General features: G+C 52.4%; 1 protein-coding gene across 1 annotated transcript in view; it reads left to right on the top strand.

The window, feature by feature from the left end:
• Positions 1-23,939, top strand: part of Dscam (DS cell adhesion molecule) — a 448,055-nt gene that overhangs the window by 351,503 nt on the left and 72,613 nt on the right. Inside the window, exons 17-20 of the mRNA XM_070030727.1 lie at positions 11,766-12,006; positions 14,066-14,212; positions 16,717-16,872; positions 23,509-23,642. Of these exons, the coding sequence (XP_069886828.1) occupies positions 11,766-12,006; positions 14,066-14,212; positions 16,717-16,872; positions 23,509-23,642 (678 nt within the window). The remainder of the gene's footprint in view (positions 1-11,765; positions 12,007-14,065; positions 14,213-16,716; positions 16,873-23,508; positions 23,643-23,939) is intronic.

The following is a 23,939-nucleotide window of genomic DNA, read 5'->3' as shown; positions in this document are numbered from 1 at the left end:
GTAGAGATGGCATCTCATGGGCATGTCTGCCTAGGCTGGCTCCCTAATCCCATCGCCCGTAAGTCTTGAAGTAACACTGGGCCCAGCTCTGGGTTGAGGTCTTCAGAACTCTCCAAACTGGCCTTGAATCTCAATCCATTCTCAGCCTCATAAGTAGCTAGGATTGGAGGTAAGAACCACCAGAGTTCAATTTATGTAACAAATGTTTGAATGACATCACCGATTTAACCAAACTGTTATTTTAATCTAAAAGTTATATAAAGAGAGTGGATAGCATGCAATGTGCCTTTTATGGTATGAGTTCTGGATGTCTAGGAAGGCCAAGAACACGGAGGAAAGGAGGAGGTAGGAGAAAGAGAGAAATAGCACGTCCCCAGAGAGGGAGCACCATTCTCTGAGCCACTCCTGATGGGGCAGTCTTCCTCAGCATGAGGCAGAGCGCGCCCAGACAGCAGCGCTGAGTTTGGATGGGAAGATGGATGGCCATTCTAACTCTGAAGCTCCCACAGTAACACCCAGGGGGCCTAGGACTGGAGTTGCACATTAGATTTATTTAGTAATCATTGTACGAACTTTCTATCTAATAAAAGAAACATTTCTCCCTTCTTATTTTAGTTTTTCTTTCACCAAAGAAATGTTTCAGATTTTAAACTTGTCAGGACCAGCCAAGGCTGTGGTAACCCAGGCAATGCAGATGAGGTCCCCTGACCTCAGATCAAGACGCCCCAACTCAGGTTCAAACTCTTGGCCATCACACCTGCCTGCTCTGAGCAGTCATCTTCCTTCCTGTCACGGTCTGGAGCTTACTGAAGCTCTTCTTCAGAACTCGCTCAAGGCTGTGGCTGTGTCAGAATCTCCATGAGGATGGGTGACTCTCCAGAGTGGAGCTATGATCCCACCTTCCGTCTTTATCTGTTGTCTTGGTGACGCTCGTGAGGCTCTAAGCCCCCACAGCCCACCCAAGCGGTCTCTGCAGCTCTGTGAACCCCTCGAAGGCTCACAGAGCGTTTGCTCATCTTAGAACTTACACTGTGCGACACGCAATGGATGAGTGAGTAACAGTGAACGGTGTCCTGACAGCAGTGGGAAAGGGTAGAGGCCATAGGGTACCTGTTCCATATCCCAATAGCCCCTGGAGCATCACGGGTTTCAGATGTGATCTCGGACATGGCTACCTGCAGTTAGGATCTTCAAAGAGCAGGTGGTGATGTTATGAACATCCAGCCCTTCCAGCTATGAAACAGCCCGGGGCAGATGGGGGTGGATCCCCAAAGATGTTCCACCAACCCATCACTTTACTGGAAGTTTCCACCATGAACAACTGGAGGGCAGAGGGCAGTGGATTCCTGGTGCGTGTGACAGGAGATAGGCCTGCACACATCTCCAACGTGAGCACCAGGCAGACGTCCAGAGCAGTGGCATGTGGGGTGCTCGTGCCTTACCCGCCCCATTTGGAAAGTGTCCTGAATCTCTCTCCGCCTGGCCATTGAGTTGCTCTCTTAGCTCCACCGTGCGATCGATCGGCTTTCAAGGAACCCAGTCTCTGCTCACAGGCAAATTCACCTGCTCCCCACGGCCCCCCGGTTCTAGATCCCAGCCTCATGGTGTAGCAATAGACGTTGGTGGCCTTGCTAAGGAGCGCTCAGCATCCAGTGTGGGACTCGGGTCTGATACAAGGCATGCTGGGAAGAGATGCTGGCTGGGACTCAGCAGAGAATCCATTCCTTGATTCAGATCCCCATGGAAACTTGACCCTCACTGGACAGGGATTGAACTCAGCCTGAGGACTGAGACTAAAGCCACCTGCAGCGAGGAAGTTGGCAATCTGCTCAAATGATTGCTTTTCTCACCTCCTTTCTTTCCTTCTTTCTTTCTTTCTTTCCTTTTTACTTCACTTCTTTCTTTCTTTCTTGATGGTAATGGAATTTGAACTGAGGGCTTTGTGCTTACTAGGCAGGCCCTCTACCACTGAGCCATGCCTCCATCCTTTTCTTGCTCTTATTAGGTTTGAGATAGAGTCCTTTCCTGCCTGGGTCTATTCCTGGATGTGATCCCCCTGTTTTATGCTTTCCTCCATACTTGGGGAGGCAGGTGTGGTGGCACCCCCCCCCACCTCTTTATTGCTCTATCGGCATCATGAGGTGTGAATGGAGGAGGTCTGAAGTTAGGATATTCGGACAAAAGTTGCTTATGGTCAGAATAATGTTGAAAACAAGTTAGACTGCCTATGATTTTTTAATCATGAAAACCTACACATATGTGAATGTGTAATATTCACAGTAAGAATGAGGAGTGTATTCTATGATAAGATACATAGAAGGGTTGGCAGAAGTTAAATACATCTGTGCAGTGAAAATATAGCATCGAAAGTTTCGAATCCTAGCCCAGAGCTGGTGGTTCACATTTGTAATCCTAGCAACTCAGGAGGCTGAGGTCTGAGAATTGTGGTTCCAAGCCAGCCTGGACAAGAAAATCCAGGAGACTTTTATCTCCAATTAACTACCAAAAGGCTAGATTTGGAACTGTGGTTTAAGTGGTAGAACATTTAGCCTGAAGCAAATAAAAAAGCTCAAAGATAGTAGCTAGGCCCTGAGTTCAAGCCTTAGGACTCTCTCTCTCTCTCTCTCTCTCTCTCTCTCACACACACACACACACACACACACACACACACACACACACACACATATACACATAAGGCATCAAATCCTATTTCAGCAAAATTAGACACCATTCCTCTCTCTCACCTATGGCATTAAGAAAGTCGCCCTGCTTGCTATGGTTGGCCCTTTTCTCTGACTCTGATTTGAGAGTCCTTTCCCTCATACCAAGTCTTCAGTACATTTTGATGATACATCCCCACACCCTGTTCATCCACAGTGCTGCCCCAATCATCAGGGGCATGATCCTGTCAGTTTGCTTGGCAGACAAACAAAACCAGTGGGCCATTCCCAGAGACCCCTCTGGCGTCTGAGTCTCAGCATGGGAATCAATCTGGAGTGAGGGTACCCATTCCTCCCAGGACTGCAGGGTTGGTAGGAATAGATAATGCAATAAAAATGAAACCTACCAAAAATAATCATGGAGTATGGTGGCTTTAGCACATAGGTGGCCCATTGAGTGGCAACCTTAACTTTAACCTCTGGCTTAGGTCCTGGACCCCAGTAGCTGTAGAGCACACTGACATTTCTAGTAAATGGAAACACAGATTTGCCTATCAGATACATAGATTGATGGGTGGATAGATAGATAGATAGATTAGATAGATAGATAGATAGATAGATAGATAGATAGATAGATAGATAGATAGATAGATAGATAGATAGATAGATAGATAGATAGATAGATAGACAAATTTTACATCATTTTACTGTAGCTGAACAGATAGAAGTTTTAAGGTATTTAGCAGGCTACCTCATAGATTTACCAGTTCTCAACACACAGGCATTCATTCCATTTTCAGGAGGGTGTGACTGTAGCAAAGAGCTTTATAAATTAATTGTCATCTATCAAGTGTGTGAATTGATGAAGACATAATTTAATGTGCTTAGTTTTCTCTCGTTTTCTAAGTTAAACCAGTGGCATTCTCATTTTTCCATAGAGCTCAGATAAGGAAGCTCAGTTATAAACTGAACCCAGATGTTAGAATGAGAAATCAAAGGAAAAAAGAGGGCAGGGGGTACTACCTGCCATGAACACCTGCGTACATGAACACCAAAATGACACATCCTGTCTCCTAAGGTAAAGAAGGACCGAGACACTACTTTATTGTTTCAACCCTGAGTGGGTAAAGTTGATGAATATAATGGAAAGGTGCCCAACCAGAATGAATTAATTGCCTTAATGTGGGACATTTCCAGGCTGAGTGTATTTCTTGCAGAATACCTGACAGGAACAACTGAAAGGAGGGAGACTTATTTTGGCTCGATTCCATTCAGGTGGCTGGATTCCATGGTGGGAAAAGCAACACGCGGTGGCAGCAGGTGGCAGACAGGATGTTCATTTCAGGAAACAGAAAGGGAGGTAGGATGGGGCCAGCAACAAAGTACCTCCCGGAATCTGCACCAATGAATGGCTTCTTCCAGTTAAGGCCCCACCTCCTAAAGCTTCCAAAACTTCCCCAGATCACATTACCAGCTGGAAACCAAGACTATATCAATCTTTGGGAGACATTTTCCAGTCATTTCTGATTTTGGTTTGGTTTGGTTTGTTTGTTACCTGAGGAGGGACAGGAAACACAGAGTATGCTTTCAAAATTGCTTCACTAATTCAAACACGTTTAACTTAACGCACTAAGATGTAACTACCTCTATTTAAAGATCACCTTCTTTTAAAACAAAATTCCTCCTTGTATAAAACACTTTGAAGGGTAATTTTAAATCCTTCCCAATCCTGCGACGAATCTTCCTATTTAAGATATTCCTTTGCAAAAACTTAATTTGAGCCTAAAAATACAAGTTCTTTGTGCTTTCTTGCAGATGTAAAGGAAAAAAACAATTTTACCTTCATGAGATACAGTATCCTCCTCATTTGCTCTGCCAGGCACAATCTAAAGTTAGAAAGTATTTTTTTTTTCAATAAAAATAACCAAAGACGGCAGGAGGTGGATTCTGATTCACAAGATTATTTTCGAGCCAAGAATGTCCTAAGCACGGCAGTTGTCTGCTGCCGATGTGTCACATGCCTCCATGGGTCTTTCCAAAAGCGATAGCTGTCTCTTCTTCCACATGCCTCCGGAACATTCCAACAGGCAAACAGAGTAGCCTACTAGATAGTTGGTTGTTTTTGTTTGTTTGTTTGTTTTTAACATTTTTGCTTCATTGGCCATACTTTTGTGTTAATGCCTGAAATCTCTTTAATTTAGGCATGTACCATGCAGTCTCCAGAAACAGCTTAGAGGCAGAGGTGAGCAGCTTTGCGGGAGAAACTCCCTCTTCACTAAACCACCACTAGCTACAGACCTTGGCAGAAGGCAATATTAACACCCCCCACCCCCCCCACCCCCCCACGCACACGCATTGGAGATCCCTGCTCCATGAATATCACCACCTGCCTTTCAGGATGAAAGGAGATGAAGTGGCTGCGTCAGTACTGGCCTATGTCTCAGGCTCCCTCCTGCCCTCTATCTCGGTCTTCACGCCCACTGAGATACCTATGTTGGCTGTGGAAGAAGAGGGCTGAGGCTGTGCGGGCTGAGGGGCGGGGGGCTGTGTGGGCTGAGGGGTGGGGCACTGTGCGGGCTGGGGGGCTGTGTAGGCTGGGGGACTGAGGCTGTGCGGACTGAGGGGCAGGGGCTGTGCGGGCTGGGGGGCTGTGCGGGCTGGGGGGCTGTGCGGGCTGGGGGGCTGTGCAGGCTGGGGGACTGAGGCTGTGCGGGCTGAGGGGCGGGGGGCTGTGCGGGCTGGGGGGCTGTGCGGGCTGGGGGGCTGTGTGGGCTGAGGGGTGGGGCACTGTGCGGGCTGGGGGGCTGTGTAGGCTGGGGGACTGAGGCTATACGGGCTGAGGGGCGGGGGCTGTGCGGGCTGGGGGGCTGTGCGGGCTGAGGGGCTGAGGGGCGGGGGCTGTGCGGGCTGGGGGGCTGTGCGGGCTGAGGGGCTGTGCGGGCTGGGGGGCTGAGGGGCGGGGGCTGTGCGGGCTGGGGGGCTGTGCGGGCTGGGGGGCTGTGCGGGCTGGGGGGCTGAGGGGCGGGGGCTGTGCAGGCTGAGGGGCGGGGGGCTGTGCGGGCTGGGGGGCTGTGCGGGCTGGGGGGCTGTGCGGGCTGGGGGGTTGAGGCTGTGCAGGCTGAGGGGCGGGGGGCTGTGCGGGCTGGGGGGCTGTGCGGGCTGAGGGGCGGGGGGCTGTGCGGGCTGGGGGGCTGTGCGGGCTGGGGGGCTGTGCGGGCTGAGGGGCGGGGGGCTGTGCGGGCTGGGGGGCTGTGCGGGCTGGGGGGGCTGTGCGGGCTGGGGGACTGAGGCTGTGCGGGCTGGGGGGCTGAGGCTGTGCGGGCTGAGGGGCGGGGGCTGTGCGGGCTGAGGGGCTGTGCGGGCTGAGGGGTGGGGGCCGCCACCCTCCTCCCCACGCAGCTCTGTCCCCACTGCCCCCGCTTGTTTGAGGTTCTCCTGCACAGCCGCTGCTTCACACCTTTGCTTCTTCCCGTTGGGAAAACCACTTCTGACCATTTTCTGTGACTCTGTGACCTTTGCACTTGGTGAGTGAAGCTGGGTGACAGGTGCACCGCCCCCCCCCGCCCTTGGCCGTGGCTGGCTTTAGTTCCGCCTTCCTTGACACTCTGTCCTCCCTGGCGGCTCTCAGGGCCGCGCACCGCCCTGCAGGGGTGCACACGGCCCCGCGCTTGACGTCCATCCCCACATTGCATCCCTGCAGATTTTCTGGATCCTCAAGATGTCAGAGACTCCAGGGAGATTTTTTTCCTGCCTGGGCTCTGGGTATACTTTCTGGTGGCACACCTGGGCTCTGGGCCCCCCACCCTGGTGGCACACCTGGGCTCTGGTGGCACACCTGTGGTCTGGCACACCTGGGCTCTGGTGGCACACCTGTGGTCTGGCACACCTGGGCTCTGGTGGCACACCTGTGGTCTGGCACACCTGGGCTCTGGTGGCACACCTGTGGTCTGGCACACCTGGGCTCTGGGGGTTCCCCCGGGTGGCACACCTGGGCTCTGGGGGTGCCCCGGGTGGCACATAAGCTTCTCCTGACATACACTTCTCACTGTGGCCCTGTGCGTCCTCCACTGTCCTGTCGCTTTCCTTCCACTGGACCCTGAGCACGACCCTGAGCAGCCACTGTTGACTACAGGCTGCACGTTGAGGTCCTTGGTCTCTAAAGACCACCTGGACCAACTGTCCTACCACTCGTCAGGAAGTGAATAGCCCCTGTGACTGTCTCGCCCCATCCTCTCCTGACCACTGCGTTGGCAGTAACTTGGGGAGCGTATCCCTGAGACGCGCGTGCCACATGACCGCCACAGGGCTGCTCTTGGAGACCGGTGACCTTAGCAGTGTGTCAGGTGAAATAAACCTGGGGAGAGAGAGTTGGAAAGGAAGATATCCGCAGGCACGGGTTCCCCTCTTTTTCTTCTCTCTGACATGGCTCCCTGGGTCCCTCCCGAGGCCTCTGGTCGACCCAACAGCAGCCGGCAAATGGCAGCGCTCTGTCCAGCGGGACAGATCACACGCCAGCCCTGTCCCAGGGGTGTGGCCGCATCCTTCCATGCCACGTGGGCCCACCCCGGAACCCACAGGATGGCCCAGGGCCCCCAGGTTCCTTGACATCCAGTTGCTTTGGTTCTGGGGACAGAGATGGGGAGCATGAGCCGGGGGCTGGCCCTGCTCATGGGAGCTCGCAGAGTCTGCGTTCAACCAGTGCTCCTCAGCCCAGGCCGTGGGAGATCACGGTGTGACTCCCTGGGAACGCCCACAGCGGTTCTCAGACCTGAGCTGCGCAGTCACCCGGGGCTGGGTCAGCCGGCACGGGACCCTGCCCTGTGCCTGTTCCTCAGTGGGGAGGCCCACGTGAGGCTGTTCACCTCTCTCCAGAGATGTGGCCAGGGAGGGGAGCCACAGTGGGGCCGCTGTGGGCTCCGTGGCGTCTCCCTGCCCTGCCGCCCTGGCTTTGTCTGCCCCCCTGGCCGCAGTCAGTGCAGACACCACAGCAGGCCCTCTTGGAGCGGATCAGCCCTGGGTCTGGGTCTGAGTCGCCTCTGTCTGTGCATCAGGATGGATTTGCCACAGTGCAGCCGGTGCCCAGGAGGCTTCGAGAAAGGGCCTCTCTGCCGTCCTCCTGCATCACTAGAAAGAGCACCCTCCCCTTCCTTCTGTCACGCTCTGGGCAAGCCTGGAGCTGTGCAAGCATCTTGCTCAACACTGCTGACCAGGGGGCACCACCCGTGCCCCTGCGTGGAGCAGGTGTCCAGCTCTGTCTCCGCGGTGTGAGGGAAGGGGGGACATGTTCAAAAGCCACTGCCGCCGTATCCTAAGGACATGTCACAAGTTAATTTGCAGGAATCTAGAGGCAAAGATTCGTGTTAGGCCTCCCTCCACTACACATGGCTGTGGAAGGCGGGCCAATCCAAAGCAGAACTTCCACGGGGAGGGCTGTGGGCAGATCCAGGTTAACAGGTGACTCCTGAGCCCCAGCAACGCCCACTCTTTGCAGCGAGAAGGAAGAGCATGAACAGGGCAGCAGCGGAAGAGTGGGGCTCCACAGAGAAGGGGGAGGGGCCACGCTGCAGGCAAAGCCATCAGGGTACTTACGCACCAGGGAGGAAGCTAGAAGCCCAGGACCAACGGAGCCCCCTGGGGTGGGGGGAGGCCACTCAGAGAAGCCTGAGCTGAGCTGCTTGTGGTCCTTTCCACCAAAGGCAAAGAGGCGCTAGCCTTTGCCTCCCTGTGCTGCCGCATGCTACCCCAGGACACCAAGAACAGTCACTTGTAAACCATCCCAATAAATGGACACAGCGCTGCTGTTGCCATGGAGATCCGAAAGAGGTCTCTCAAGGAAGTGGGGGTTGGGCTGGACTTGGAGGCAGGAGAAGGGGCGTGAGGCCGGGGTTGTTGGGGAGGCTGAGACACACACAAGAGGAACACCCCCCCCCCGGGCTGGGAAGGGAGGGAGAGCGCCACACACAGTAGACAGGTGATAAAGATGCCCAGCTCGGAAGCCGCGCTGCCCATGCAAAGGTGAATGAGTGCAAGAAGAAAATTCAACAGGAGAGAAATGATTCACCCTCCTGTCAGAATGCAAAAGCTGAGGGGATTTGAGAAAAGGTCAAGAGATCACTCACTTAGGCAAGCAGTCTGCATATAACTGTGTGTGTGTGTGTGTGTGTGTGTGTGTGTGTGTGTGTGTAAGGGATTCATTATTTTCATGTCTTAAAGAGCATATTCAGGATTTGCTTTAGCTTTGTTGTTTTTGTGGGGTTTTTTTTCCCTCCAAACACTTCTTTTGTCAAGTACACTTTTAATCTGTACTAAAGAGGACTTGGGAGCCAAGTGAGATTTCCCTGAAGCCATGGGTTTGTCTTCACCGATCCTTATTGTAAAAGCATGGAACTGTTAGTGAACTGAGAATGAATCATCTCCCTGTGTTGGAACCCTTCTTCTAAGAAGGAAACAGAAAGAATGAATGACATGGTCTACATACGTCAGCTCGGGCTGGGAATGTAGCTCAGCGGTAGAGTGCATGTCTTACATACGTCAGCTCCCCCAGAAACCCGGGAGAAACCTGGGAAAGGAGGCTGGAGCCTCGCTGTGTCCTCCTACCCCTGGGACACATGCTGAGTGACCAGGCGGTGGTGCTCTCGGCTGGGGCCGAGAGTCCAGGCTCCCCGGCAGGACACAGAGCCAGCGCTGCACTAAGCCAGGCCTCTGTCCAGCAGCTGATGGCGACTCTCATCCAGCCATTATTTCCATCTATACCCTTCCCGTCCATCCTTCACCAGGTCCTTCACATATCCTTGCCAATCTAGATGGGGCACCTCCTTAATGTTCCGAATCATCCTCTTCTTGGCTATGGGGAGATTTTGGAACCCATATTTCAAAGCCTTTCCATCCCACTGAAGCCCTGATTTGGATGGAGAAAGGGAGGAGGGTTAGATCCTCTGTTCGTGGGACCCTTGCATTCTGAGACATTACAACTAGGCACCAAGGCCTTTCCTGAGTGGCTGGAGGATATGGCAAGAGTAGCAGGGATGGTTGTAGCATTACACAGTGGTGGCAGCGGTGGTGGGGATGCTGGTGGTGGTGGTGTTGGGGGTAAGTAGCCGTCAATGAACCCAGAGGGAGGAAGGGATTCCTTGCTGGCAGAAGTCTGCAGAAGCGTCAGCAGGGAATGGCTAAGGTGTCGACAAGTGAAAGGAAAGGAAGAGCAGGCTTTGAAACCCCTCTCAGGGCCTTGTGGTGAGGGGTTTGTGGGCCGGGATCTGAAGGAGAAGGTTCCTCTTGTGAGGAACCTCCATGTCTTCTCTGGGTGCAACACTTGAGTCTGTGCGACACACCCACAGGCTGTGCTTGCGCTTGAAAACATCCCTGATAGTTTGTAGGCCTGTTCAAAGTGTTTCTCTTCAAAATAGGATTGTTAAGGAAAAGGAAGAGTGCTGGCCCTGGCTCAGTGACCTGCTTCCCCTCCCATGCCCGATCTTCATCTGTCCTTCCAGGCTACCTTCTTAGAATGTGAGCTTCACAAGGGCAGAGCCTTCTCTGTGTATTCCATGCAGTTTTGGTTCTCAGAGCCCATACAGCCTGGTACCGGGAGCTGGGTGGTCCTTGCCAGCAAACATACCATGGAGGTCTGGCCACCAGAGGGAGAGGCCAACCAGTATGGCTTGGCTGAGGGCCGAGACTCGGTGTCATCTGCTTCATTCTCCTCCTTCCTCCTGCCCTGGTGAGCCCAGCACGTGAGAACTGGGCATCCCCGAGGCCGGGTCCTGGAGAGTAGGGAAGCTGGGAGGCATGCATTCAGGTCAAGGAGCATCTGAAGGTCAAGGCATGGGTCAGTAGTCCACCCTTCTCCTTGGTTTTGTTTTCCCTGTGTTCTGATCCTATCAAATGGAAAAATTCCAGAAACAAACAATGAGTTTTCGTGACCTTTATTACAACACATTTTTTTATCGTGAAAATACTGTACAGAGGGATTACAATTACATGGGCAAGGTAATGAGTACATGCATTGTTGCCTCCTCCTTTGTTTCCCCTTCCCATCCCTTCCCATCTCCCCCCCCCCCCCCCCGGCCCCCTGCCAAAGTTGTAAAGTTCGTTTTTGACATAACAACTTGTACATCTCATTGTTGCAGTGGGTCCACCTGTATCCCTATTTAAACTATTTGTTTTTTCCCTTCCCCTCCACAAATTATACCAACATCAAATACAGTGAAAGCAGGGGTTATACAAAGCAATAAAGAAATCATCTTATAAATAAGTCAGAAACAATCGCATGAAAGAAAAACCATTTGAGTCCTTATCTTGGGGTTCATTTCACCTAACATCAACTTATCTGACCTTTCCTGCTTGTCTCAGACATATACTAGTTATTGCAAATAAGGGAAACCATGGGACCTATGTTTCTTTGGGCCTGGCTTACTTCACTTATTACAACACATTTTTAAAAATACTTTTCCAACTGTTTTATCCGTTCTTGTTCGTCTCCTATGATGGCTGACTTATGAATGAAGCTTTATTACTGATATTTACATGTAGGAGAAGACACATAAAGGGTTAGATCCTGTCCAGGCACTGATGATTCATTCGTGCCTGTCATCCTAGCTACCCAGGAGGCTGAGATCTGAGCATCTGGGTTTGGAACTAGCCTGAGCAGGAAAGTGTGTGAGCCTCTTATCTCCTATTAACCACCAAGAACTGGAGCTGTGGCTCAAAGGGTAGAGCTCTAGCCATGAGCAGAATGTTAAGCAAGAGTGCAAAGTCTTGAGTTCAATGACCAATACCACAGAAAGGAGAAGGGAGGGGAGGGGAGGGGGTAGGAAGGGAGGGGAGGGGAGAGGAAGGGAAGGGAGGGGAGAGGAGGGGAGGGGAGAGGAGGGGAGGAGGGGAGGGGAAGGAAGGGGAAGGAAGGGAAAGGAAGGGAAAGGAAAGGAAAGGAAAGGAAAGGGAAGGGAAGGGAAGGGAAGGGAAGGGAAGGGAAATAATTAGGTCCTGTCCGATGTTCAGGTGGCTGGATTGTCCCCTTTCCTTTTGTTTTCTGAGTTTCTGCAGCACTGAGCTCACGCTTGTCCTCCCTTGACCCTTTCTCAACATGCTCCTTCCTCTCCCGTTTAGGCTCCCAAGAAACATCTGCAGAATGGGATTATCCGTGGCTACCAAATCGGTTACCGAGAGTACAGCACCGGGGGCAACTTCCAGTTCAACATCATCAGCATCGACACCACGGGTGACAGCGAGGTGTACACACTGGACAACCTCAACAAGTTCACCCAGTACGGCCTGGTGGTGCAGGCCTGCAACCGGGCTGGCACGGGGCCTTCTTCTCAGGAAATCATCACCACCACCCTCGAGGACGGTAGGTTCCGGGCCTCTGTGTGCAGGGTGCAGTGCTCTCCTCCGGGCCCCTGGACTCACTCTCATTGGGCTCCGGCTGCCCAGCAGTGCCTGCCCCATTGACCCAGCCTCCTCCTGGTCGGATGGGAGTTGAAGAGCCAATGCGCTCCCCTTTCAATGAAGGAGACCCCCCCTCATCCACTGCCAGCACAGGCCTTTATTTATTTACTTATCTATTTTAGTCAGAAGGCTTGAACTCTGGGCCTGGGCGCTGTCCCTGCACTCTTCAGCTCAAAGCGAGCGCTCTAGCTCTTGAGCTATAGTGCCACTTCTGGTTTTCTGGTGGTTTATTGGAGATAAGAGTCTCACGGTCTTTCCTGCCTGGACTGGTTTGAACCTTGATCCTCAGATCTCAGCTTCCTGAGTAGCTGGGATGACAGGTGTGAGCATAGGACTTTTACTGGGTTTGTTCCCAAGTAAAACCAAGTGTCTCCTGACCACCGCAAAAGCCTGATCTTTCTGAAATTTTTTTCTTCTCAAATCAGTGCTAAGAAGGATTTTTCTCTTTTATTTTTTCCTTTAAAAAAATTCCTTTTGCCAAGCACCACTAGTTCACGCCTGTACTCCTAGCTACTCAGGAGGCTGAGATCTGAGGGTCTAGGTTCAAAGCCAGCCTGGTCAGGAAAGTCTGTGAGATTCTTATCTCCAATGAACCACCAGAAAACCAGAAGTAGCACTGTGGCTGAAGTGGTAGAGCGCTAGCCTTGAGCTGAAGAGCTGAGGGACAGAACCCAGGCCCAGAGTTCAAGGCCCACGACTGACAAAAAAAACTCCTTTTGCTTGCTTGCTTTTTTTCAGGCATTCTTTAATTATTACCTTTAAGGAGTTGCCATATAAACAAAGCTCATGAATATACATTGATAATGCCACCCCTCTCAACATCGCACCCATCCTTCTCCTTCCCAGCCCTTCCCTCACTATTCTTAATTTTGTAGGGTATACATTGGATTATTGCCTGCATTTTCCCCTTCTCTTCATTCATCGAGACAAGTTACCAGGCTTGGTAGGGCAGATCTCATGGTGACTATGCGCCCTCTAGCGACCATGACATATTAATTCATCCTTCCAAGACCATCTAAACCTTCAAATTTCCAGCAATGCTTAAAAAATAGGGCAAGAACTCTGATGTCCACAAGTGTAGTGGTTTAGGGGAGCAGATAGGATATGGGTTCATGACAAGTTCACAGGGAGGGAGGTCTCCCAGGACCAGAAGCTCGCAGGGAGGGAGGTCTCCCATGACTCAATGTGCTCCCCGGGTTTTGCGCCATCCCTTTTTGTTCTCATCGAGGCTTGTCCTGGTCCTGCGTTCTGCGCCCTCTCCTAGCTTCCACACTTAAGATTTGCAGGAACTCATGCAAAAGACACTATTCTATCCTCCCCTCTCTGATTTCACTGTCTGACTCTCCTCTGGCAAACGTCACAGCATTGAGAAGGGGCCGGGAAGGACAAGGCAGTCAAGGTGGGGGCCATGCCACTGCTTGTTGGTGATTGACAACAGCAAGGCCCCTGATAGACTTGGCACAGCTGCCAGGTGTGGGTGACGAGGCACTGTGAAAGAAAATGAGGGTAGGAGGACACTGAGTCGGACAAGTGGTGGCTTCATTCGTGCATTACGATCAGACGTGTGCTCCTTTCCAGTACAGGCTGACTACCCCAAAAGCAGAGTTAATAAGCAGGGTGAACACTGAGAGATGAGGGAGAGACAGAGACAGAGACAGAGACAGAGACAGAGACAGAGAGATATAGAGAGAGAGACAGAGACAGACAGAGAGAGAGGTGCTTCTTTCCAGTACAGGCTGACTACCCCAAAAGCAGAGACAAAGACAGAAACAGAGAGAGAGAGAGATCACACAAACCAGTTTCAGCAAATACACAGATGAATATTCCGAGAGAAATGGCACTGTTCTTTTGTGTGGAGGATTGGTTGGGTTTTCTTCTTTTGCTTTGAACATTGAGCTCATTGCTTATTCTGCATTGCGTTGCTACCACAGGCATTACAGATTCTAACTGTTTAATTTCAGTGCCCAGTTATCCCCCTGAAAATGTCCAAGCCATAGCAACATCACCGGAAAGCATATCAATCTCCTGGTCCACCCTTTCCAAGGAAGCCCTGAACGGAATTCTCCAGGGGTTCAGGGTCATCTACTGGGCCAACCTCATGGATGGAGGTAAGAGCTGCCGGGGCCCTGGGCTCGCTCACGCGCTCAGTGCCGTGTGCAGGCCCTTTCTGAAGGTGGGGGCTACTCTGGATGTGGAGGATGCCGCTCTGTTGACAAACACCTCCTCTCTGTTATGCCCCAGTGGACACAGGAACAAACGTCTCCAACATCAGAACCCTTTGCAAAGCAATGGGAAGCAAAGCAGAAGTGGTGCTTGGGGAAATACAGCCTGAGTGATGTGTGTCTATATTCAGACTCTGCATGCAATACTCAAACCGTAATCTCAATCTGGAACATTCTAGGTGGTACAGCTCCTGAAAAGCTGGCCATTTGCCATTCCTCAAATCGGACTCAGGAGAGAATCTAATGCAGTTTAAGCTGACATAAGAGAGCTCAAGGAAACTTCCAGAAGGCCTTGACAGGAATACAATTATTCCTCACTAGGACCCAGTAACACTGCAATCCTCAAGCCGGGGTGCAGCTCTGTGGCTCAGGCACAATACCCTGGGACCAAACACCCTCCAAAATCAAAGCTCAGAGCCTCCATTTTCACAGCCTCTTGTTTTTCTCTTCCTCATCCTACACCCTATATGTTTTATCTCCTCTGCTTCTATCCTCTCTCCTCTCCTCTCCTCACTTCTCCTCTCCTCTCCTCTCCTCTCCCCATCTCTTTTCTCTCTCTCTCTTTGTTTCTCCTTTCCTCCCCCCTCCTCCCACCTCTGTCTCTGTCTCTATCTCTCTCCTCTCCCTCCTCTTTTCCCTCTCTTCTCCTTTCTCTTTCCCCTCGCATCCTCTCCTCTCCTCTTCTCCTCTCTCTTTTCCCTCTGCTCTCCTTTCTCTTTCCCCCTCCCCTCCCTTCCTCTCCCCTCCCTTCCTCTCCTCTCTCTTCCCTCTGCTCTCCTCTCTCTTTCCCCTCTCCTCCCTTCTCCTCTCCTCTCCTCTTTCTCCTCTCCTCTGTCTTTCAAGTTGTAGGACAACTTGTGGCCCCATGCCACTGCCTCCTGCCCTCCCCCACCATGTGTGACAAGCTTTGGCTCACCATGCTCTATTTTAAATTCTCTCTGATGCTATACCCAGCCCCACTTTTTGGTGACAAAACAAACAATAAATGGTAAAAAGGCATTCATGGTCATCATCGTCACACAATGCTGAGGCGGCTGTCCATGTTTGTCCCCTATGAAGTGAACTGGACAGAGAGGGGAGAAAAAGAGCCGACAGAGAAAGGCAGGCCAGCAAAGCCCTTAGCCTTGCCAGTACAGAGTCAGTTCCACGCTCCTGACGACTGTCTGTCCCTGCTTCACTGAGTCGCCGTGGCCCGTGGCTGAGACCGTGGCCGTCGATGGCTGTGGAGAACCGGTGTCGGCCGAGGGGGTTGTGCACATGCACGCCAGCTCTGAGGGCGGGGCCGGCATTCTCCCCCCGTGGAGGCCGAGGGCAGGCGGGCACCTGGCATGCAGGGATTCCCGTCACGGGCTCCCCTGGCTTCCGACCCCCATCCCAGTCCCCTGGTAAACGGGCACATGCAGGGTACCAGGGGGCCCCTTGGAAGGCCCTGCACCCAGGGGTCAGGCCACTGGCCTCTCCCTGAGGCCTCCTGCCTCAGGCTCCTGGGGCGGGGAGAGGTGGGGTTACACACAGTGTAGCCATTTCAGCACCAACCAGGGGGCCCCCAGATGGCCATGGGTCATACGCCAGAGCCGAGTCCCCAGGCTCCACCTGCACCAGGCTGGAAAGCTCCGCTCCAGGAAGGAAAGCATGCTCCAAGCTTGGGCAGCGGGGACGGGAGTTCGCCCCAGGTGAAAGAGTTTGCTGAGCCACGCAGCGTAGCTAATTTTAACAAAAGGAGGTTTCCAGCTTTGAGGTATTCTCGGCGCATTCAAGGCACGGGTGTTTAAAGGCACACGTTTGCCTTCCCTGCCCAATGCGATCCATCCGCCTCCATCGAGCTCCTGAGTGAGCCCTGCCTCACAGCGACCGTCATCCCCCACCCCCAAAAGACGCAGAGCTGGTCATGTTGCAGGGAACAAACGCACGAGGCCATGACACGCCCTGTGGGATAGTTGCGGTCGGCCGAGGTTTCTCTGCCCGTTTGCCTAAGTTCAAGCATCTGAGCTAGGATATCTGAGACAGACTTCTTACCTCAGATCCTCGTGTGGGAAAGTCTGAAATGAATCAAAGCAAAACCAGGGCTGCAGAGCTGTGTGTGAGGCCCAGGGCAGACATGGCTGGTGGGCGAGCGGCACGCGATGCTGGACTAGAGGCCGGGCCTGGCGAGCAGCTGAGCCCCAGTGCAGTACTGCCTTTGATGAGGCCGGCCACCTTGGGTTGGACTGGCCAATCAGTGTTCAGAGAGACTGCCGGCAGGTGGCTGCGCGGTGCCGGTGTCTGCGATACCTGTGTGCAGCCCCTCGAGTCCTCTCGGGGTGCGATGGACAGGGCCGACAGGGCGGTGTGGGTCAGTGTGCTGCCAGGCTCCCTCACGGGTCATGTCTTTCCTTGTTCCTGTCCTCCAGAGCTGGGCGAGATTAAGAACGTTACCACCACGCAGCCTTCCCTGGAGTTGGATGGACTGGAGAAGTACACCAACTATAGCATCCAGGTGCTGGCCTTCACCCGGGCCGGGGACGGGGTCCGCAGCGAGCAGATCTTCACCCGGACCAAAGAGGATGGTGAGATGAGATGCAGGGGGTCTTCAACAAGGGACCCCGGGGCTCCACCAGAGGGGTCAGCTTCCCGGGAGACACTGGCAGGGAACCCCCCACACACACACACACCTGTGGCCTGCCTCTATCAGCTCAGAGGAATTTGGGCCACTGACACTCTAGATCCATCTACGGATCCTCTCTTCCCCCAGATCCTTCTCCACTCTTCCTTCCACTTCCCCTCCTCTCCCTCCTTCTCTTTCCCTTTCCCTTCCTTCTCCTCTACCTCTATTCCCTTCTCTTCCTTTCTTTTTTGTCCCCTTTAGATCAGATACTATTTTTAAGCCAAATCACCTTTTATCTTGGAGCTGTGATGCTTACTGCTCCTGCTTGCATCCTGTTAGAAGATCTCTGGTCTCTGCCCGTCTAAGTTAGGTACCTGCCTAACCCATCCTGTTCAGTGCCAGTTGGATTACTGTTAGAATCCCTGGTTTAAGACCTTTGTGAGAACTTGCTTTAATTCTTCACATGATTCCCAGTGACTTTGCTTTCAGACCATTGGCTCTGCAGTGTTGCACAATTATGGTTCAGTTGTCTGACTCCTAGGCATAGGGCAGCAGCTTTGCACTGTTCTGAGGCACCTTCTCTGAGCTATTTGGGGGAACAGTTTAAAGTCCAATAAGTAAAGAACAACAGTGAGAGCAATTAAGGAAAGAAGGAAAACTGACTTTGAATTAATGACCCTGGGGAACCTTCCGGATGGAGCCACCAAACCCTGGTGGAGATATGCTGATAGATTCCAGCCAGCCTGATGGCAGGCACTGCCCACCGAGCCTGGGCAGGCTTTGCTCTGAGCTCCCCTGTCTTCTTGCCAGGATTCTGGTTCCTTGGGAAGATGGGCAGGGCAGGGGAGGTGCCCCGGACCATTGTCACCAAGAGTTGTCCAGCCTCATGTCTGCGCCTGCCTCTCTGCTACAGAGAGTCTCCAAAGTGCCGCTGACTCATTCCATTCCAGTAATCCCGGAAAGCCTGCCTGGGACCCAGACCAGGAGGCAAACACTAGCCTAGCTGTCCGTGCATCCTGGGACCCAGGTCCCCCAGCTGCACCCCACCCTGCTCACCCCAGCTGCTCCATCTGGCCACCCACGCGGCAATGTTCACGGCTTTTCCAGCCCTTCTCACACCATAGTGTTTGCACATGACTTGAGGCTCACTAGAACATACGGGTAGTTTGTTACCCCAGGCAGAGGAGAAATCTTAGGTCTACATGAAACACGATTAGGAAGTCATTCATCAATAGAACTACCTAGGAAGCAAAGCCCATAGTGAAACAGCCATCACTTAGTTTCTAAATGTAATTTCGAGTGTTGTATAAATGCCAGCCCCAGATCTGCCACCCGAGGGACCAGAGTCTTTTGCCTCCCTTCCCTGGCACTGATCTGACCTCGAACTACGGAGTGCACAGGGTTGCAGGAGCACGGGAATGAGGTGGGCACGCCTGGTCTGACACGTGCTGTGGGGGGGGGGGTGCGGCTTGGCACCAGGCCCTCCACAGCCCGCTCTTCCCTCCTGCAGAGCAGCAGGGGCGGCAGGGCAGGGGTGGCACTGACTCTCAGCAGCGGTGCACTTGTCACTGGAACTATTATTTAATGAGAAAGCGGTGACATCTGCAATTTCTAGAAGGATGTACAGCGAGTCCGCACGAAGGGCGGGCTCTCTGCACAGCCCCCGCTGAACGGCGATTGGGATCCATGTTTAATTAATCTTCCTGATGTAGAAATCATCAGGTTCTGTCTTCAAGATGACCCCCAGACCCAGGATCTAATTTTGCATCGATTCTTCTCTGCTTTTGCATCCGGGGCCAGTTGTGTGTGGTGTGATTGATAGCAGACGCCCTGCCCATGGTCTCTCACTCACCCCCAAGTAGGAGGTGAAGAGCAGCCCCTCCACAGACGTGGGAGATGAAGAATACACAGGACTAACTGTCAGCGTTTGTTTCTGGCAAATCAGCGTTTCAGAAAAAAGTGGAGCAAACACTGGGTGGAAGGTGGGAAAATGAATGTGGGGTGAATTTGACTCCATGGCATTCCGCTCATTTGCAATTTAGCCATCGCTGTGCACTCGATATCTAACTTAATAGGCAGCGTAGAGGAGTGCGGTTTTGTGTTTCACTGTGCAGGGAAGAAAAGTGCCAAGACTAATCATCACCTGAGGAAGACTTTACTCCTGTTAGGACTACAGATCCTGGCCCTGAACCCTGGCCCATGCCTGTAATCCCAGCTACTTGGGACGTAGGGATCAAGTCAGCCCAGGCAAAGTCTTTGAGAGCCTCCCCCCACCCCCGCTTCTCAACCCTCACAGCCAATAAAATGTCTGTGCAATATTGTGCCTACTATCCCAGCTTAGCCTGTGTAAACAGGAGGATTACAGTCCAGGCTGGCTCAGGCATAAATATAGGACTCTAATAAAAAAAATAAAAACAGCAAAGATTAGGTGCACAGTCAAGTGGTAGTGAACCTCTCCAGCAAGCTTCGGAGATGTGAAGTTCAAGGCCCAAGAGCACCAAAAGAAAAATGTTTCAAAGAAAAGACTAGAGATCCTGTGCATGTTTCCCCCTGGATCTCGTGATACCCATTGCACTGCCAACTTCAACTGCACTGTGCAAAAACATGGATAGAACACAGGTAAAATAATTGGCCACCTTTGTTCACATCTTACTCATTAAGATGTTCTATGTGGCGGGACACTGGTGGCTCCTGTCTCTTAGGTGTCTACTCAGGTCTATGGTCTTATTGTAAGGTCAAAGGCATAGTCCTGAACCGTTGCATTTGAGGCTCAGATACACGGGCAGAGGCTGATCTTTGGATAATCTTAAACCTATGAGAATTATTTCAGTTTCAGACTTGATTTGGGGGACTGCTCCATCCATGAGTTCTTGTGCTTCTGTGATGGTTGCAGGAACACACGAGAGACAACCATGCCAGATTCTAATATTTTATTTCTCACGGTGTGGCTCTAAGCAGGGGAAAAAATCCACAGGAGAGAATACAAATAGAGCACCATCGAATCACTTTTGTTTGTTATTTTCATTGTGCAGGCATAAATTAGTCCCAGTCTTGTGATACCTCTAGGCAAATGTAAACACTGTGTATGTTAAACAAATAGAGATCGCTGTGTTCACATGCAAATATTTGCATGGTGCTTTACTGGAGACATGTCTGAGGCTCTCTGAGGAAGAAGATGGCAACAGGGCAGTCTGACACTGTGGTCTTAACAACTTCCTTCCTGGGGTGTCTGATCATAGAGCCAGGAGTATGTTACATACATACATGCAACCATACATGCATGAACAGGATGCCAGTGAGTACGTGGTCAGCTGTGTCCCTGAGCCATGTGTCCTCTTGAAGGCACAGGCTATTGGGTATGTGAGACCATCTCAGTAGAGATGAGAGACAGACAGACACACAGGCAGGCAGGGATTTACTACAATGGGGCCAGTGCTTCCCTCCAACACCCCCTGAAGACAGGGTGCCTGTGGGAAGAATCCAGTCAGCGCTGCCCTCCCTCGATGAAGTCCACACAGGGTATGGAGAATGCCCTGGGCAGTAGAGCTACCCAGCAGCACCCCACCCCCATGAGAGCCCGAAGAGGTTCTACCGTGTGGCTTTCCACCATCCCACTGTTCACCTCCATCTCCCAGAACAGAAATATCCACCTTTTCTTTCTCTTCTTCCTCCTCCTCTGTCTCCTCCTCCTTCTTTTCCTTGGGATACTGGGATTTGAACCCAGGGCTTGGGGAACTCAGGAGCTGTCTCTGTCACTTGATTCATTTCACCAGCCCCTTGGTGCACTGGTTATTTTCAAGGCCAGCCTAGCGTGCCCAGCCATTGACTGAGGGCAGGTCTTAGGAACTTTTATGCTGGAACTAGTTGGAAACATAATCCTCCATCTCTGCCTCCCAACGAGCAGGCTTGGGCCACCATTGGACTGAAAGTTGCCTTCTTAACCGCCCACAGGAGAGCCTCTCTGTAGCTTAGAGCTCTCTGACTTTCTTCTATTTTCAACTTCTGTGCCCGGCCACTTCAGACGAAGTCAGGCCCTCCAGGAAGTTCCTTTCCATTGACTCCAAGTCAAATGACTGACACCTTAGTTGTAACTTTGTAATCACTCCGTCAGGGTAGAGATCCACCCATCCTGGTGAGAGTTACTGCCCCCAACCCAGATACACACATCAGAGCATGGGGTCGTGAGACCACGTCCAAATCCTGAAACAGCCAATGAACTCCTTTCACAACTCCTGTAGAAAATCAGTACTGAGAATCTTGTGCAGTGCAGACGCTAGTCAGTGAGTTCTGCAGACACTCCAGACCTGGCCATGGAGGGGCGTGGAGGCCGTTCAGGAAAACAGACAGGGACATGCCGCTCCTGAGCATGTGACAATGCCACAAAGAGGAGTCTAGAAAGATCAGAGCCCTCACCGAATCCAGGCTCCTGAAGGGAGAAGCCCTGCTGGAATAACTGATATTTAGAAGAACTTGAGTATCTTTAGTGTCCTATCATCTACGGCAACTGTGATAATAATGACTGATAAGGCTATCATACTCAATACAGAATTCCAAATAAATTCTGTACCTGAGTTATCATTGACATCCTTCAAAGTCAGATCAGAATTAGGTATAAATTATTCTAGCTTCATACACAAGGAAAGTAAGGCTTATTAGCGACGTTAATTAAGTTGCCCAAGACATAGAATAAAGTGGCAGAGCTTGGAGTTCACACCTTCCATTATTAGAACGGTATGGTCCAAGCCAGATCTGAGATTTTAACTTCTGATTGGAAAAGGATTGGCTCAGTAATCCAGGAAATGTCCAGAATGGCTTGTCCCACCATGTTTCTCCTCCCTCCTGTCTTCTTTCTTGTTCTCCTTTCCACTTTCTTCCCTTCCTCTCTTCTTCCTTTCCTCCCCTCCTTCCCTCCCCCATCCCTTCTTTTATTCTTCCCCCCTTTCCCTTCCTTCCCTCCTTCTCCACCTTGCCTTCCTCCATCCCTTCCTTCCTTCCTCTTTTCCCCATCTCTCTCTCCCTCCTTTTCCTCTTCTCCTCCCTCCCCCGCCCTCCTCTTTCCTTCCTTCCTCCCCAACTTACACTTAAGAAAGTCTTTCCAGAAGAGTTCCACTCACAGCTTCCAAAGCAGTTCTCTTTGGCACCTCACTCCCTTGATGGGCGCGGTGGATTGACTGATCGCCGCACAGGACAAGACTGAGGGTGTAGTGCAGGCTGGGAAGGAGCCCAGCCGGCCCTGAACACCAGCTGAAGCCCCAGCTTCCAGACAGATGCTCAGGAACGTTCCGCAGAGTAGCGGGGGCAGGACCCTTGCACTTCAGAAAGAGTGGAGCGTGTTGGCTGAACCCGAGCAGCTGCTGGATGAAGCAGGATGGCAGGATGGCATCTGTGCTTCTAGGACTTATTAAAGTCTCAGCTATTACCTGCACCTACTGGAACCCTTGGCCTCAGTGCCCGGGATTGTGTGGCTTCGTTCCCAAGGGAGGGTTGAGACGGGCTTGTCTCCCCCCCCCCCCTGCCCTTTCCCTTTCCTTGAGCCTTTGATCCCATAGGGCTTGCCAAAAAGAGATGGCAAGACACGGTCGTTCAGATGATGACAGTGGTCATGCGGCAAGGCAGGGCTGCTCGGAGTGGTGGTTTTGTTGTTCAAACTTCAGAGTGGAGATGGTGGTGATGAGAGTGAGTCAACTCTCCGAGTATCTCCTCTGCAGTCGGGTTGTTTCATCCTGCAGCTGGCTCCCAGAGTCCGTGTTCTTTCCCCTCCTCCAGGGCTCACCCGACTCCCCCACATCTGTGCTTCACCTTCAAAAAATAAGATGCCTAGTTAACTGCTAAGTTAGACTCAAGAGCATTGATGCCATCTTCTGCCTTCTAAGATGAGTTATGGAGGGGACTTCCCATATAAAAACGTTGTGAAAGCCAGGCCTGTCATCCTAGCTGCTCAGGAGGCTGAGATCTGAGGATCACAGTTCAAAGCCAGCCCGGGCAGGAAAGACTGCGACACTCTCATCTCCAATATGCCACCAGAAAACTGGAAATGGCACTGTGGCTCAAGTGGTAGAGCACTGGCCTTGAGCTGAAGAGCACAGGGACAGCGCCTAAGCCCAGAGTTCAAGCCCCACAACCAGCAACAAAAACAACACTGTGAATTCTTGACACACGTTCCGCACTGTAAACATTATCTCTGCACCTCACTAGACCTAAACAGGATCTATTACAGTGTCTTGGGGAGGGGGCCAGAAAGAGTGGGTCTCTGAGGACTGGGGTCATTGCTTCCTACCTTTCTAACTCAGTAGGCAAAATGTACAGTCCTGCTCCACACCCGAGTCCATGCTAAGCTAAAAACCGGAGCAGAAGCAGAAGAGCCTGAAGCGGATTCTCCAGCTGTCCGGAGGCCTCTGGCCAAAATGGACTGCGATGGGCTCTCATGGTTTCATGTTAGGATCTCAAGGAATTAGCTTGGTTGGGTGGGGCCGTGGGACACGGTGAAGCCATGACCGCCCCAGGGGCCGGGCGGCTGGAATGCCTCCCGAGGGGACCGGGCCCCGCGCAGGGGGGGACAGAAGGGCCTCCACCCCAGGACTAACCCCCACTCTTCCAGTTCCAGGCCCTCCGGCGGGCGTCAAAGCAGCAGCGGCCTCTGCCTCCATGGTCTTCGTGTCCTGGCTGCCGCCGCTCAAGCTGAACGGCATCATCCGGAAGTACACCGTGTTCTGCTCACACCCCTACCCCACAGTAAGTCGGCACCAGCGCTTTCTAGCACCTTCCGGGAGGTGTGCGTGGGAAGGGCTCCTTTGGACGGGCCTTCCTGACCACCGACCTGCGCCTTGCAGCGGCCCTGCTCCTCACCCCTCCCGCCGCGGCCTCCCTGTGGGCCCCTCCCTGTGCGACACCACACACTCCTGTGTGTCTGTGCCACACGCTCCTGTGTGTCTCTGGGTGACACTTTACGCGTTGACTCCAGCATGCTAGAAGGACACAGGCTCGGCATCCTGGCCTAGGACTCCCGTGCAGTCCAGTGGGCCGCACAGG

The sequence above is a fragment of the Dipodomys merriami genome, unplaced genomic scaffold (genome assembly GCF_024711535.1).
Source record: "Dipodomys merriami isolate MVZ:Mamm:240054 unplaced genomic scaffold, mDipMer1.0.p SCAF_2, whole genome shotgun sequence".
Lineage (NCBI taxonomy): Eukaryota > Metazoa > Chordata > Mammalia > Rodentia > Heteromyidae > Dipodomys > Dipodomys merriami.
The sequence above is the reverse complement of the archived record's forward strand: the minus strand, read 5'-3'. Positions and strand labels throughout refer to the sequence as shown.